General features: G+C 46.8%; 1 protein-coding gene across 1 annotated transcript in view; it reads left to right on the top strand.

The window, feature by feature from the left end:
- The window catches only part of chd1l (chromodomain helicase DNA binding protein 1-like), a gene marked incomplete at both ends in the record, with an annotated part of 50,446 nt that overhangs the window by 21,881 nt on the left and 11,625 nt on the right, over window positions 1–16,940 (top strand). The window contains 5 exons of the mRNA XM_083768023.1: window positions 4,699–4,852; window positions 6,253–6,451; window positions 8,658–8,806; window positions 13,113–13,279; window positions 15,483–15,697. Of these exons, the coding sequence (XP_083624149.1) occupies window positions 4,699–4,852; window positions 6,253–6,451; window positions 8,658–8,806; window positions 13,113–13,279; window positions 15,483–15,697 (884 nt within the window). The remainder of the gene's footprint in view (window positions 1–4,698; window positions 4,853–6,252; window positions 6,452–8,657; window positions 8,807–13,112; window positions 13,280–15,482; window positions 15,698–16,940) is intronic.

The following is a 16,940-nucleotide window of genomic DNA, read 5'->3' as shown; positions in this document are numbered from 1 at the left end:
CGTGTCAGATGTCATAGAGCCCAACGTGTCAGATGTCATAGAGCCCAACGTGTCAGATGTCATAGAGCCCAACGTGTCAGATGTCATAGTTCCCAACGTGTCAGATGTCATAGAGCCCAACGTATCAGATGTCATAGAGCCCAACGTGTCAGATGTCATAGAGCCCAACGTGTCAGATGTCATAGAGCCCAACGTGTCAGATGTCATAGAGCCCAACGTGTCAGATGTCATAGAGCCCAACGTGTCAGATGTCATAGAGCCCAACGTGTCAGATGTCATAGAGCCCAACGTGTCAGATGTCATAGAGCCCAACGTGTCAGATGTCATAGAGCCCAACGTGTCAGATGTCATAGAGCCCAACGTGTCAGATGTCATAGAGCCCAACGTGTCAGATGTCATAGAGCCCAACGTGTCAGATGTCATAGAGCCCAACGTATCAGATGTCATAGAGCCCAACGTGTCAGATGTCATAGAGCCCAACGTGTCAGATGTCATAGAGCCCAACGTGTCAGATGTCATAGAGCCCAACGTATCAGATGTCATAGAGCCCAACGTATCAGATGTCATAGAGCCCAACGTATCAGATGTCATAGAGCCCAACGTGTCAGATGTCATAGAGCCCAACGTCCTAGTCGGATATGTGTGGAGACTAAATAACCAACGAGCAGCTCTCCCAGATCCGATTCTATGAATGGAAGTGAGAGTCTTGGTTCCATGGGGGTGGCTGCTACGAAGGCTTTCACCTAGAGCTCCATATATGGGCATATCGGAGATGTTTAGCACTGACATCAGGCTAATAATGCCATCGTCATCGTCACACGCATTCAGTAGAACTGTACAAAAGAAGCATCAGAACTTGGTGGTGAACAAACGCTATGACGCTATTTTCGTGCTCGGACAGACAGACCCAGGGACACAGGGACAGACCCAGGGACACACATAGCTGTCTAGTGTCTATAGGAGTGGTTGCACCAGTCCAAAAGATTTCCCCGAATTATCGACATTGGCTCATATTCAGTTTAAAAGTTATTAATTTATGAATCACAAAGTGTTTCATACAATCAATGAAATGTAGCCCAACAACCGATTGGACCAGAGCCAGATGTAGGCCTGTTTGGCAGTGCACTGTGCATTATTATTATTCATTTTTTAGTTTTAGTCTTAGTCTCTTGCATAGTTTTCACTTAGTTTTAGTCACATTTTAGTCACCTGGTTTTAGTGTTAGTCTAGTCTTAGTCGACTAAATATCATATTATTTTAGTCGACTAAACAATTGATTTAGTCGAACAAAATGTATTTTACGGCCTTGATGCCGTCAAAATGACAGTTTTTTCACTTGCTGAAAAGAGACGATCTACGAGCATCACAGCTGAATACAGACACTCTGAGAGTCTGCAGTCATTTCTCTCCAAAAGGCCTCGAATATGATGGAATCAGATTATTGTGATTATGGTACCACATGCTCAATTCATTTCCCCTAATCTTTGATTTGCGGGACGCGGGACAGTAGTGCTATTTGGGGACAGTACCGCGAGATGCGGGACGGGTGGTCGGCTCCATCCGACACAATAGTGGTGGTCCCCAGGTTGCTCTTAGTCACAGTGGTGGTCCCCAGGTTGCTCTTAGTCACAGTGGTGGTCCCCAGGTTGCTCTTAGTCACAGTGGTGGTCCCCAGGTTGCTCTTAGTCACAGTGGTGGTCCCCAGGTTGCTCTTAGTCACAGTGGTGGTCCCCAGGTTGCTCTTAGTCACAGTGGTGGTCCCCAGGTTGCTCTTAGTCACAGTGGTGGTCCCCAGGATGCTCTTAGTCACAGTGGTGGTCCCTGGGTCAAAATCAGTTGAAAACCCCTGGTTTACTGGAAGGTCATGAAATGTATCCCTGAAGTGACATAGTCAAAAAAAGAAAAGGGAAAACCTACACTGTAATCAGGCACCCTGTCTTTGTACTGCTTGCTGTTTTAATTTCCTTCTTTTATTGGCTCCACGTGTCGCTGTTATTTATTTTATTTTATTTATTCTTCATTTTATAGTATTATTTGTTTGCTTGTTCAATCAGCAGCTCTTTGCTATAGTCATGGCTGCCAGTTCCCACTTTATGTTATGTGGTAGTCCAGACTGCTCCAGACCGTACTGAATAACTGCTAGCTTACATAATGTCTTGAGGCTCGGACTGAAGTCTAAGACATACAGGTCACCAGGTGTTTTGGTTCCTCCAAAGAGGACGATACGATCTCCCATCATGCATCAGCACATCCTATTCAACATATGTGGACGTTTCCCCTTGGGCTCAACCTTCCAGGAGAAGGTCTCTGGACTGAATTTCCACAGATCATTTTAAGTACTTGTTACCTATGCGACCACCACATATGTACAGTTCTCCATTGTAGGTAAAGGCTGAATGATAAAAGCGTCCTTCTGGTAGAAGCTGTGTAGAAGGTGTGTCCAGCCAGTGGTTGGTCTCTGTGTCAAACACTCTGAGGGTGTTAGGGGTAGGTCTGACCCCACCAGCCTCCAAATACAAACATCTTTCAATAAGCGCATATAACAGGGGTCTGCAAACTATTTTAAATGAAGTGCCATGTTTTTATTTTCTAGATAGTGAGTCTGCCATATCCAGATTAATTTTAATGACACCACATTAAAATAAAAAAACATATTTTGATTGTCCACAAATATAAAGTTCTTCCTTATTTTTAAATATGTTCTTGCACATTGTTATAATGATCATTATATATATCCCCCTGCAGTCAGAGTTCATAGTTTTAATGAATGAATGTGATGCATTGTGAGCTGGTATAGATCTGCTATTTTCAAAAGTAATCTTGGAAAAAAATTATTACATTTTTGGATTAGCCGTCCTTAGTTGGGCAAATGCATTCATCTGGGGATCCTTGACATGGGAATGTGCTGTGTGAGGATCACTGGTTTAAACAACATTAGGAGAAAAGCCCAAAGAAACAAGAAAAGCAACCACAAAATAGTACAACTACCAATATTTACAAGCAACTTTACAGAAAAAGAAGCCGCTTATAATAAACAGACATGGCAGTGCTTGTTGCGTTTATGAGGTGGTCAGACCCACGTCTAATCGTTATGCGCTTTTTTAGTGTTTTTAGGTCAAGGGGCTTAATAGCAAATTGCGCAAAGCGAAAATAATTAACATATGGACACTCCCACAATGCTAAAATATTCAGGAACGCCGTATGCCATATGTGTGTGCGTTCAACACGGGCCGAGTGCGTTCAACACGGGCCGATATGCCTTTCATAATACCATTGTGCGCAGAGCGAGGGCAATTTATGTATTACCCCATTGTAAAACGGATCTTCAAAATGGCACCCTGAGAGTCTGCAGTCATTTCTCTCCAATTCCATTGATTATTTTCATAATCGATTCATCTGCCGATTATTTAAACGATTTTAATCGATTCATCGGATTATGACACTTCTTTTGCTATCACCTTTAAAAATATATTGTAGGTTATTTTAGACATGTTCTAACTAAAAAAATATATAATTCATTCAAAAATGCATTTGATTAGCTGCTGATTAGGCTGCTATTCAAATAAAAGACAAACTAAATTAAAATGAATTAAAGCAACTCATGGTGTCTTTAGACTGCATACAGCTGCATTCTGGGACCTTACTTATTAGCTTTAGAAAACGGGTAGATTCATTGGTACTCCTGAGGAGGACAGAGTCTGTCTAGTGTGTGATTTGAAAGAAATTGAAAATGAAATTCATTTTTTGTATTACTGCCCATTATATGAAGTATAAGTATATAACTTTTTCTGGTTGGAGGACTATGAAAAACTGGAATTTTGTTTTAGGAAAGGTATTTTTGCTTTAGCAGACTTTTTATGCAAAGCGTGGGAAATAAGGCAGAATGTTTTGTTTGTGTACAAAACGAATAACAACAAAACAAACCTGTTTCTTGTACACAATGCAATATTGAAGCAATGATATGGTGTGTCCTATAAGTCCATGTGGGCATGACACAAAAATAAACAAATCTATCTATCATACATTTGATTAAAGAATAGCTACACATGTGTCAGTCTGAACTCAAATAGGTTAATTTAGTTACACTTAAAGGTATATTCAGTGATTTCACTCAAAAAACCTTAGGTTTCGTTTTTGGCTGTGGGACCCAGCCTTTCGTCCAATCAGGATAGAGAGTCAAAAACGAAACCTAAGGTTTTTTGACCCCCAGGGGTTAACTGGGGACAGGGAGGAACTCCTTATATGGCCAGCACACTCTATAGTAGGGAGGATTATCACAACAAAACAAAAAAATAAGTGATATTTGAATTAAGTGAAATCACTGAATATACCTTTAACACTGGAAAAACTATGGTTAAGTGGGAAATAACCTATGATAAATTGCAAAAAACTCAAGCGATTAGTTGCCGATTCGATTAATCGATGACTAAATTAGTTGACAACTAATTGAATAACCGATTCGATTACGATTAATCGATGAATCGTTGCAGCCCTATGTGACGCACGCGGGAAAAATAGTTGTCTGGCTACACGAGACTAGCGAAGCACCAATGCGGAAGCTTGCAGTAACTAGTAGGGATGTCAAAAACTCATCAGGCCAAATCGATTAATCGACTGCTCTCCCGGTTAATAATCGATGAATTGATCCCCCCCCCCCATTTCTGCATGTTTTTTTCTCTCCCTCGTCTCGTGTCACAGGGCGGTGAAAGTGATCCGCCTGCTGGGCAGAGACACGGTGGAGGAGATAGTCTACAGCCGCGCCGCCTCCAAGCTCCGCCTCACCAACACCGTCATCCAGGAAGGACGATTCTCCCTGCTGGACCAGGCCCAGGCGGACCCCGGTGGACTGCAGGTCAGTTAGTCTCCTCTCTACTAGACCAGGTGGACTGCAGGTCAGTTAGTCTCCTCTCTACTAGACCAGGTGGACTACAGGTCAGTTAGTCTCCTCTCTACTAGACCAGGTGGACTGCAGGTCAGTTATTCTTCTCTCTACTAGACCAGGTGGACTACAGGTCAGTTAGTCTCCTCTCTACTAGACCAGGTGGACTGCAGGTCAGTTAGTCTCCTCTCTACTAGACCAGGTGGACTACAGGTCAGTTAGTCTCCTCTCTACTAGACCAGGTGGACTGCAGGTCAGTTAGTCTCCTCTCTACTAGACCAGGTGGACTGCAGGTCAGTTAGTCTCCTCTCTACTAGACCAGGTGGACTACAGGTCAGTTAGTCTCCTCTCTACTAGACCAGGTGGACTGCAGGTCAGTTAGTCTCCTCTCTACTAGACCAGGTGGACTGCAGGTCAGTTAGTCTCCTCCCTACTAGACCAGGTGGACTACAGGTCAGTTATTCTCCTCTCTACTAGACCAGGTGGACTACAGGTCAGTTAGTCTCCTCTCTACTAGACCAGGTGGACTACAGGTCAGTTAGTCTCCTCCCTACTAGACCAGGTGGACTACAGGTCAGTTAGTCTCCTCTCTACTAGACCAGGTGGACTACAGGTCAGTTAGTCTCCTCTCTCTCTACTAGACCAGGTGGACTGCAGGTCAGTTAGTCTCCTCTCTACTAGACCAGGTGGACTACAGGTCAGTTAGTCTCCTCTCTACTAGACCAGGTGGACTACAGGTCAGTTAGTCTCCTCTCTACTAGACCAGGTGGACTGCAGGTCAGTTAGTCTCCTCTCTCTCTACTAGACCAGGTGGACTGCAGGTCAGTTAGTCTTCTCTCTACTAGACCAGGTGGACTACAGGTCAGTTAGTCTCCTCTCTACTAGACCAGGTGGACTACAGGTCAGTTAGTCTCCTCTCTACTAGACCAGGTGGACTACAGGTCAGTTAGTCTTCTCCCTGCTGGACCAGGCCCAGGCGACCGGCGGTGGACTGCAGGTCAGTTAGTCACTTTGTCACTCACTTTGCCACTCGATCTGCCATTCACTTAATGCATGCGCATACGCTCTATCATTGAAGTCAACCATGGGGAACATTTTCACTGACGGACGGACCACTTCCGGTTAATCTCCTATAGCAACGTAGATGGCATAGCTGATCTACAAGCTAACAAAACGTCACAATGCGACGATAAGCTGTTTGTTGCTGAGCGGCACACAAGCATTGCTGTCCAAATGCTGCCAAATGTCCACATGCTTCTGTTTCTACTACCTGGCGTGCAATAACTGTATTCTGAATTTCGATATCCCCCCCCCCCCCCCCCCCCTCACACACACACACACACACACACACACACACACACACACCCGTCCAGTTAAGTGAGATCCTGAAGTTCGGGGTGGACAAGCTGCTGTCGTCAGAGGAGAGCTCCGTCCAGGAGGTGGACCTGACCAGGATACTGGGACGGTCAGCTGACGGCCAGTGGCTGGAGGAAGAGGAGGAGGAGGATGAAGAGGAGGGGCCTCCTGACGCAGAGGAGCAGGAGGAGGAGGCCTCCGGATCCAACACACACAGTACGTTTCTGTGTGGAGTTTGCATGTTCTCCCCGTGGAGAGGCAGACTTTGGTTCGACATAGCATTGGTCCGACCGGATTAAGGTTGGTGAGGGGTGCGTTAAAACTACCGGATTAAGGTCGGTGAGGGATATGTTAAAACGACCGGATTAAGGTTGGTGAGGGATGCGTTAAAACGACCGGATTAAGGTTGGTGAGGGATGCGTTAAAACGACCGGATTAAGGTTGGTGAGGGATGCGTTAAAACGACCAGATTAAGGTTGGTGAGGGGTCCGTTAAAACGACCGGATTAAGGTTGTTGAGGGATGCGTTAAAACGACCGGATTAAGGTTGGTGAGGGGTGCGTTAAAACGACCGGATTAAGGTCGGTGAGGGGTGTGTTAAAACGACCAGATTAAGGTTGGTGAGGGGTCCGTTAAAATGACCGGATTAAGGTCGGTGAGGGGTGTGTTAAAACGACCAGATTAAGGTTGGTGAGGGGTCCGTTAAAAAGACCGGATTAAGGTTGGTGAGGGGTCCGTTAAAATGACCGGATTAAGGTTGGTGAGGGGTGCGTTAAAAAGTCCGGATTAAGGTTGGTGAGGGTTCCGTTAAAACGACCGGATTAAGGTTGGGGAGGGGTCCGTTAAAACGACCAGATTAAGGTTGGTGAGGGGTGCGTTAAAACGACCGGATTAAGGTCGGTGAGGGGTGCGTTAAAACGACCGGATTAAGGTTGGTGAGGGGTGCTTTAAAACGACCGGATTAAGGTTGGTGAGGGGTGCTTTAAAACGACCGGATTAAGGTTGGTGAGGGGTGCGTTAAAACGACCGGATTAAGGTTGGTGAGGGGTGCGTTAAAACGACCGGATTAAGGTTGGTGAGGGATGCGTTAAAACGACCGGATTAAGGTTGGTGAGGGGTCCGTTAAAATGACCGGATTAAGGTTGGTGAGGGATGCGTTAAAACGACCGGATTAAGGTTGGTGAGGGGTCCGTTAAAACGACCGGATTAAGGTTGGTGAGGGATGTGTTAAAACGACCAGATTAAGGTTGGTGAGGGGTCCGTTAAAATGACCGGATTAAGGTTGGTGACGGATGCGTTAAAACGACCGGATTAAGGTTGGTGAGGGGTCCGTTAAAATGACCGGATTAAGGTTGGTGAGGGGTGCGTTAAAAAGTCCGGATTAAGGTTGGTGAGGGGTCCGTTAAAATGACCGGATTAAGGTTGGTGAGGGGTCCGTTAAAATGACCGGATTAAGGTTGGTGAGGGATGCGTTAAAACGACCAGATTAAGGTTGGTGAGGTGTGCGTTAAAACGACCGGATTAAGGTTGGTGAGGGGTCCGTTAAAACGACCGGATTAAGGTTGGTGAGGGGTGCTTTAAAACGACCGGATTAAGGTTGGTGAGGGGTGCTTTAAAACGACCGGATTAAGGTTGGTGAGGGGTGCGTTAAAACGACCGGATTAAGGTTGGTGATGTGTGCGTTAAAACGACCGGATTAAAGTTGGTGAGGGGTGCTTTAAAACGACCGGATTAAGGTTGGTGAGGAGGTGCGTTAAAACGACCGGATTAAGGTTGGTGAGGAGGTGCGTTAAAACGACCAGATTAAGGTTGGTGAGGGGTGCGTTAAAACGACCAGATTAAGGTTGGTGAGGGATGCGTTAAAACGACCGGATTAAGGTTGGTGAGGGGTGCGTTAAAACGACCAGATTAAGGTTGGTGAAGGGTGCGTTAAAACAACCGGATTAAGGTTGGTGAGGGGTGCGTTAAAACGACCGGATTAAGGTTGGTGAGGGGTGCGTTAAAACGACCGGATTAAGGTTGGTGAGGGGTGCGTTAAAACGACCGGATTAAGGTTGGTGAGGGGTGCTTTAAAACGACCGGATTAAGGTTGGTGAGGGGTGCGTTAAAACGACCAGATTAAGGTTGGTGAGGGGTGCGTTAAAACGACCGGATTAAGGTTGGTGAGGAGGTGCGTTAAAACGACCAGATTAAGGTTGGTGAGGGATGCGTTAATAAATAAATAAATGGTAAAATAAATTCTAAATGGGTTAAAATAAGTGGAAGCTAGTGTCATCATCCCAGTGGAACCCGAATGGAAACAAGACCGCAAGGTCTTTTGTCCTTTTGGACCAACGCTGTGCTTGACGGTACCCTGTACAGTTGTCATTTTATTGTCTAATAAGATTATCAATCAATCAATCGATGAATCGTGTCCCCCACAGACCACATGTACTACTTTGAGGGCAGAGACTACTCCAGGGACCCCAGCACGGGGGACCAGCGGCACTTTGAACACCTGCTGGAGGAGCAGCTAGCGGAGCTGGAGGATGCAGAGGGGGAAGGACGCGCTCTGAGACGCAACACCGGAGGGGTAGGATGGAATGTGACACGTCTCTATGTGGGGGACGGGGGACGCTCTGAGACGCAACACCGGAGGGGTAGGATGGAATGTGACACGTCTCTATGTGGGGGACGGGGGGACGCTCTGAGACGCAACACCACCGGAGGGGTAGGATGGAATGTGACACGTCTCTATGTGGGGGACGGGGGGACGCTCTGAGACGCAACACCACCGGAAGGGGTAGGATGGAATGTGACACGTCTCTATGTGGGGGACGGGGGGACGCTCTGAGACGCAACACCACCAGAGGGGTAGGATGGAATGTGACACCGCTCTATGTGGGGGACGGGGGGACGCTCTGAGACGCAACACCACCGGAGGGGTAGGATGGAATGTGACACCGCTCTATGTGGGGGACGGGGGGACGCTCTGAGACGCAACACCGGAGGGGTAGGATGGAATGTGACACCTCTCTATGTGATTACATCATTTAGGAATTATTACAGGTGTGCCTTTTGGTCGGGATTTTGTATACAACCACATTAAGTATAAAGTCTACCTTTTAAAACAAATACTTCAAACTCGTTTCCCTAGTTTCGGCCCGTAATTATCTGCAGAATGTCCATGTTCATTTTTGAGTGGTGCAACCATTCCCTTACGGAGTTATGTGGGTGGGTGGGTGCCTGCCTGCCTGCCTGGCTGGGTGGGTGGGTGGGTGGGTGGGTATGAGTACGAAAACAGCATGGTTGTTTTTCACCACTTGTGCGCAACCTAACGCACGCACATATTTACTGTGTATATATCAGGGGTTTTCAACTCATTATGAACCTGGGGACCACCACCCTGACTATAGAATCAACCTAGGGACCACCACCCTGACTATAGAATCAACCTGGGGACCACCACCCTGACTATAGAATCAACCTGGGGACCACCACCCTGACTATAGAATCAACCTAGGGACCACCACCCTGACTATAGAATCAACCTAGGGACCACCACCCTGACTATAGAATCAACCTGGGGACCACCACCCTGACTATAGAATCAACCTAGGGACCACCACCCTGACTATAGAATCAACCTAGGGACCACCACCCTGACTATAGAATCAACCTGGGGACCACCACCCTGACTATAGAATCAACCTGGGGACCACCACCCTGACTATAGAATCAACCTAGGGACCACCACCCTGACTATAGAATCAACCTGGGGACCACCACCCTGACTGAGAATCAACCTGGGGACCACCACCCTGACTATAGAATCAACCTGGGGACCACCACCCTGACTGAGAATCAACCTGGGGACCACCACCCTGACTATAGAATCAACCTAGGGACCACCACCCTGACTATAGAATCAACCTGGGGACCACCACCCTGACTATAGAATCAACCTGGGGACCACCACCCTGACTATAGAATCAACCTAGGGACCACCACCTTGACTATAGAATCAACCTAGGGACCACCACCCTGACTATAGAATCAACCTAGGGACCACCACCCTGACTATATAATCAACCTGGGCACCACCACCCTGGCTATAGAATCAACCTAGGGACCACCACCCTGACTATAGAATCAACCTAGGGACCACCACCCTGACTATAGAATCAACCTGGGGACCACCACCCTGACTGAGAATCAACCTGGGGACCACCACCCTGACTGAGAATCAACCTGGGGACCACCACCCTGACTGAGAATCAACCTAGGGACCACCACCCTGACTGAGAATCAACCTGGGGAACACCACCCTGACTGAGAATCAACCTGGGGAACACCACCCTGACTGAGAATCAACCTGGGGACCACCACCCTGACTATAGAATCAACCTAGGGACCACCACCCTGACTGAGAATCAACCTGGGGACCACCACCCTGACTGAGAATCAACCTAGGGACCACCACCCTGACTATAGAATCAACCTGGGGACCACCACCCTGACTGAGAATCAACCTGGGGACCACCACCCTGACTATAGAATCAACCTGGGGACCACCACCCTGACTGAGAATCAACCTGGGGACCACCACCCTGACTGAGAATCAACCTGGGGACCACCACCCTGACTATAGAATCAACCTGGGGACCACCACCCTGACTGAGAATCAACCTGGGGACCACCACCCTGACTGAGAATCAACCTGGGGACCACCACCCTGACTATAGAATCAACCTGGGGACCACCACCCTGACTGAGAATCAACCTAGGGACCACCACCCTGACTATAGAATCAACCTGGGGACCACCACCCTGACTATAGAATCAACCTGGGGACCACCACCCTGACTGAGAATCAACCTGGGGACCACCACCCTGACTATAGAATCAACCTGGGGACCACCACCCTGACTGAGAATCAACCTGGGGACCACCACCCTGACTGAGAATCAACCTGGGGACCACCACCCTGACTGAGAATCAACCTGGGGACCACCACCCTGACTGAGAATCAACCTAGGGACCACCACCCTGACTGAGAATCAACCTGGGGACCACCACCCTGACTGAGAATCAACCTGGGGACCACCACCCTGACTGAGAATCAACCTAGGGACCACCACCCTGACTGAGAATCAACCTGGGGACCACCACCCTGACTGAGAATCAACCTGGGGACCACCACCCTGACTATAGAATCAACCTGGGGACCACCACCCTGACTGAGAATCAACCTAGGGACCACCACCCTGACTGAGAATCAACCTAGGGACCACCACCCTGACTATAGAATCAACCTGGGGACCACCACCCTGACTGAGAATCAACCTGGGGACCACCACCCTGACTGAGAATCAACCTGGGGACCACCACCCTGACTATAGAATCAACCTAGGGACCACCACCCTGACTGAGAATCAACCTGGGGACCACCACCCTGACTATAGAATCAACCTAGGGACCACCACCCTGACTATAGAATCAACCTAGGGACCACCACCCTGACTATAGAATCAACCTGGGGACCACCACCCTGACTGAGAATCAAACTGGGGACCATTGTTGTGTTGGGAGGGGGGATATGGTCGTGGTGTGGGGGAAATAAATTAACCTTCCATATTAAACTCATGTTGCTGTGCATTGTAACTTATTCTATGAATAAGCAGACACACGATTCATTATGGGCACATTTCCTTATAATGGTGACTCAACCAGGCAATCCGGTACGGTTTCCCTTGAGATTCTAACTCACTTTTCTGTGGACGTTCTTGACATCCGACTTCCCAGTAAACTGAAAACATCGACGCGTCATCATTTGTCACCAGATCATTTACCGCATTGTTTCTCAACTTGTGGTCAATACAATAAATTACAATATGAATCTTCACTTTCCTACATTACTAAATGCACGGTGAGCGACCACATGCAACACCTTCACGGACCACCAGTGGTCCACGGACCACCTGTTGAAAACCCATGGTATATATGATGATTTTGGGTGTGACAGTACAGTACAGTGACAGTACAGTACAGTAGAGGGACCGGCACACGGTAACTTTGTAATTTCTCAACCGTTTCGGATGCGGGGCGGCTCGCCGGAACCCATTGAGACATTAAGTTTGTTTGGGTGGTCCCCATAGGGTGGGGGGTGTCTGTTTGGGTGGTCCCCATAGGGTGGGGGGTGTCTGTTTGGGTGGTCCCCATAGGGGGCGTGTCTGTCAGACATTGAGTCTTTTGGGTGGTCCTCGTAGGGCGCGTGTCTGTCAGACATTGAGGTGTTTGGGTGGTCCTCATAGGGGGTGTGTCTGTCAGACATTGAGTCTTTTGGGTGGTCCTCATAGGGGGCGTGTCTGTCAGACATTGAGTCTTTTGGGTGGTCCTCATAGGGGGCGTGTCTGTCAGACATTGAGTCTTTTGGGTGGTCCCCATAGGGGGCGTGTCTGTCAGACATTGAGTCTTTTGGGTGGTCCTCATAGGGGGCGTGTCTGTCAGACATTGAGTCTTTTGGGTGGTCCTCATAGGGGGCGTGTCTGTCAGACATTGAGTCTTTTGGGTGGTCCTCATAGGGGGCGTGTCTGTCAGACATTGAGTCTTTTGGGTGGTCCTCATAGGGGGCGTGTCTGTCAGACATTGAGTCTTTTGGGTGGTCCTCATAGGGGGCGTGTCTGTCAGACATTGAGTCTTTTGGGTGGTCCCCATAGGGCGCGTGTCTGTCAGACATTGAGTCTTTTGGGTGGTCCTCATAGGGGGCGTGTCTGTCAGACATTGAGTCTTTTGGGTGGTCCCCGTAGGGGGCGTGTCTGTCAGACATTGAGTCTTTTGGGTGGTCCCCGTAGGGGGCGTGTCTGTCAGACATTGAGTCTTTTGGGTGGTCCTCATAGGGGGCGTGTCTGTCGGGGCCCCTGGGGGTCCCGTCCAGGAAGAGGAAGCAGCTCAGTGACACGGAGCTGGAGCTCAGGAGACGGCAGAGGGAAGAGTCCGCGGCCAAGAGAGCTCGCCTCCTAGTGGACAGGAGGAGGAAACTACAGGAGCAGAAACACCTGAAGAAGTAAGAGCACGCACACACACACACACACACACGCACCAGTGTTGTTTTTGGCAGCAAATTTCTATTTTAGTTTAGTCATAGTCTTTGGACTGAAACTTCATTTAGTTTTAGTCACCTGGAATGTCTTAGTGTTAGTCTAGTTTTAGTCGACTAAATGTCATAAGATAGTCGACTAAATCTACAGTTGATTTAGTCGACTAAAATGTATTTTGGCGGGTGAGCTTGTAGATCAGCTATTTTCAGCATGCAACCAGTGTAAGTGTAAAATTACTTATACTGGATCTCTTGTCCAGTTGTCCACTAGTCCCTTCCTAACATTTTAGTCTAGTTTTTATTTGTCAATGAAATTGTCAGTATATTTAGTCTTAGTTTTAGTCATCGTAGCTTAGTTTTCATTTAGTTTCCATTTGTTTTTGTCAGTGAAAACAGGTAGTCGACGAACATTTTTCGTCTTAGTTTTAGTCGACAATTTACAATTTACAATTTAGGCATTTAGCAGACGCTCTTAATCCAGAGCGACTTACATTAAGCAAGAACAAAAAGCATGGGAATACATCACAAAAAGCATTTATCATAAAACTAAACATGCGTAAGCTAAGAAAGTAACAGTGGAATATCTATATTATGAGACTATACATATAAACTATAAATATATATATACTACTATGCTATACATATGTACTATGGCGTGCTATGACTATACTCAATGCAATTATAGTGCTGTCTACATAACATGCTATAAGTCTGTATCAGATGCTATCTAAGTCTACAGAAATGCTATCTAAGGGGGTAGGGTAAGTGCTATGGGCCATGATGGAGTCTGAAAAGGTGGGTTTTCAGACTACGGCGGAAGATTGGGAGTGATGCTGCAGTTCTGACTGCAATGGGAAGTGCATTCCACAGTTTTGGAGCCAGAAGGGAGAAGAGTTTGGGACGTGTGGAGCGTTGTTGTCCCGGCGTTTTTAGTGAGGGTACTTCCAGCTTCCCTGCGTTGGCTGATCTGAGTGCGCGGGAGGGTTTGTAGGGTTCAATCATACTTGCAACATATGGGGGAGCCATACCTTTGGTTGCCTTGAATGCCAGCATCAGAGTTTTGTATTCTGTGCGGGCAGCGACCGGGAGCCAGTGGAGGGAGCGGAGCAGGGGGGAGACATGTGAGAATGTTGGCTGGTTGAAGACCAAGCGAGCTGCTGCATTTTGGATCAGCTGGAGAGGCTTAAGTGCACATGCTGGTAGGCCAGTAAGGAGGGAGTTACAATAGTCGAGTTTTGACAAGACTGTTGTCTGGATTAGGAGCTGGGCTGATTCCTGGGTGAGGAACGACGAAAACAGCACTGGCACGCACACACACGCACGCACACACACGCACACACACACACACACACACACACACACACACACACACACCCACCCACACACACACACCACTACACATATCCACGCCTGTGTATACACACAGTAATAATGTAAAATCCCAGACAACCACATTCACACACTCACCAAGTTTTATGAATGAACAATAAGTAAAAGTCTGCACTTGCCTGTGCTTGAGGGTGTGACAGACAAAGCCATTAAAATGTTACCAGGGGTATTTGAGTAATTTAATCATGCCAATAAAAGCTCCTTTGAATTGATTAATTACACTCACAAATCTGTCTTTTCTTCAGGGAACATTTTTAGCAAACGCAATCTGTGCTTTAAAACAGTGGTTCCCAAAGTGGGGGTCCGGGGACCCCAAGGGGACCTTGAGGTGAGTTCCAGGGGGTTCCCCAGCTAAATGATAGTTAGGATCCAAAATGGACCCTTATGGGTCTGTAACTCTGAGTACTCTGTGTACAAATGGAACCAAATGGACAATTAACATTGATTTTACAATATAAATTGGGGTCCCAGAGATAGAGAGGGAGAAATGCCATTATATGGGGGTCCGCAGACTAATGCGTGTCAAACTGGGGGGGGGGGGTCCTTGAAATAAAAATTGTTGAAAATCACTGCTAGTGCCGCAAAAGTCTTCTCTTATGGGGGTCCCTGGCATATCTTTTCAAATGGGGGTCCTTGACATGAAGAATGTTTGGGAACCACTGCTTTAAAATGATGTAACCTTTACATAAAATGTAGTATATTTATTACAATATGTATTATGTATCTCAAGAAAGTTTCAAATGTTTGTATTTTGTATTTTTTTTTTTTGCGTGTGGTGTAGGATGGCGTGGTGGGAGTCGTGTGGCTACAGGTCACTGTGTCTACCGTCTGAAGACAGCGAGGAAGAGGAGGAGGAGGAGGAGGAGGAGGAAGAGGAGGAGGCGAGCAGCGTGTGTTCTGACACTGACTCTGACCACACCGCCATCAGCTACGTGTTGGGAGACGTCACTCACCCACACGCCTCCCGGGAGGACGCCATCATCGTCCACTGTGTCGGTAAGAAACCACGGTTAGCAGATCTACAAGCTCGTATAGCGCGCCAGTGCGTTAGTTTTACTGAGGTTAGGTTTAGGTATAGTTTACTGAGGTTAGGGTTAGGTTTAGGTATAGTTTTACTGAGGTTAAGGTTAGGGTTAGGTTTAGGTATAGTTTACTGAGGTTAAGGTTAGGGTTAGGTTTAGGTATAGTTTTACTGAGGTTAAGGTTAGGGTTAGGGTTAGGTTTAGGTATAGTTTTACTGAGGTTAGGTTTAGGTGTAGTTTTACTGAGGTTAAGGTTAGGGTTAGCGTTAGGTTTAGGTATAGTTTTACTGAGGTTAAGGTTAGGGTTAGGTTTAGGTATAGTTTTACTGAGGTTAAGGTTAGGGTTAGGTTTAGGTGTAGTTTTACTGAGGTTAAGGTTAGGGTTAGGGTTAGGTTTAGGTATAGTTTTACTGAGGTTAAGGTTAGGGTTAGGGTTAGGTTTAGGTGTAGTTTTACTGAGGTTAAGGTTAGGGTTAGGTTTAGGTGTAGTTTTACTGAGGTTAAGGTTAGGGTTAGGTTTAGGTATAGTTTTACTGAGGTTAAGGTTAGGGTTAGGTTTAGGTATAGTTTTACTGAGGTTAGGGTTAGGTTTAGGTGTAGTTTTACTGAGGTTAAGGTTAGGGTTAGGTTTAGGTATAGTTTTACTGAGGTTAAGGTTAGTGTTAGGGTTAGGTTTAGGTATAGTTTTACTGAGGTTAAGGTTAGGGTTAGGTTTAGGTGTAGTTTTACTGAGGTTAAGGTTAGGGTTAGCGTTGGGTTTAGGTATAGTTTTACTGAGGTTAGGGTTAGGGTTAGGTTTAGGTATAGTTTTACTGAGGTTAAGGTTAGGGTTAGCGTTAGGTTTAGGTATAGTTTTACTGAGGTTAAGGTTAGGGTTAGGTTTAGGTATAGTTTTACTGAGGTTAAGGTTAGGGTTAGGTTTAGGTGTTGTTTTACTGAGGTTAAGGTTAGGGTTAGCGTTAGGTTTAGGTATAGTTTTACTGAGGTTAGGGTTAGGGTTAGGGTTAGGTTTAGGTATAGTTTTACTGAGGTTAAGGTTAGGGTTAGCGTTAGGTTTAGGTATAGTTTTACTGAGGTTAAGGTTAGGGTTAGGTTTAGGTATAGTTTTACTGAGGTTAAGGTCAGGGTTAGGTTTAGGTGTAGTTTTACTGAGGTTAAGGTTAGGGTTAGCGTTAGGTTTAGGTGTTGTTTTACTGAGGTTAGGGTTAGGGTTAGGG

Source organism: Protomyctophum parallelum (assembly GCF_964188405.1).
Source record: "Protomyctophum parallelum genome assembly, chromosome: 6".
NCBI classification, from domain to species: Eukaryota; Metazoa; Chordata; class Actinopteri; order Myctophiformes; family Myctophidae; genus Protomyctophum; species Protomyctophum parallelum.
This window is presented reverse-complemented; position numbering and strand designations above follow the sequence as displayed.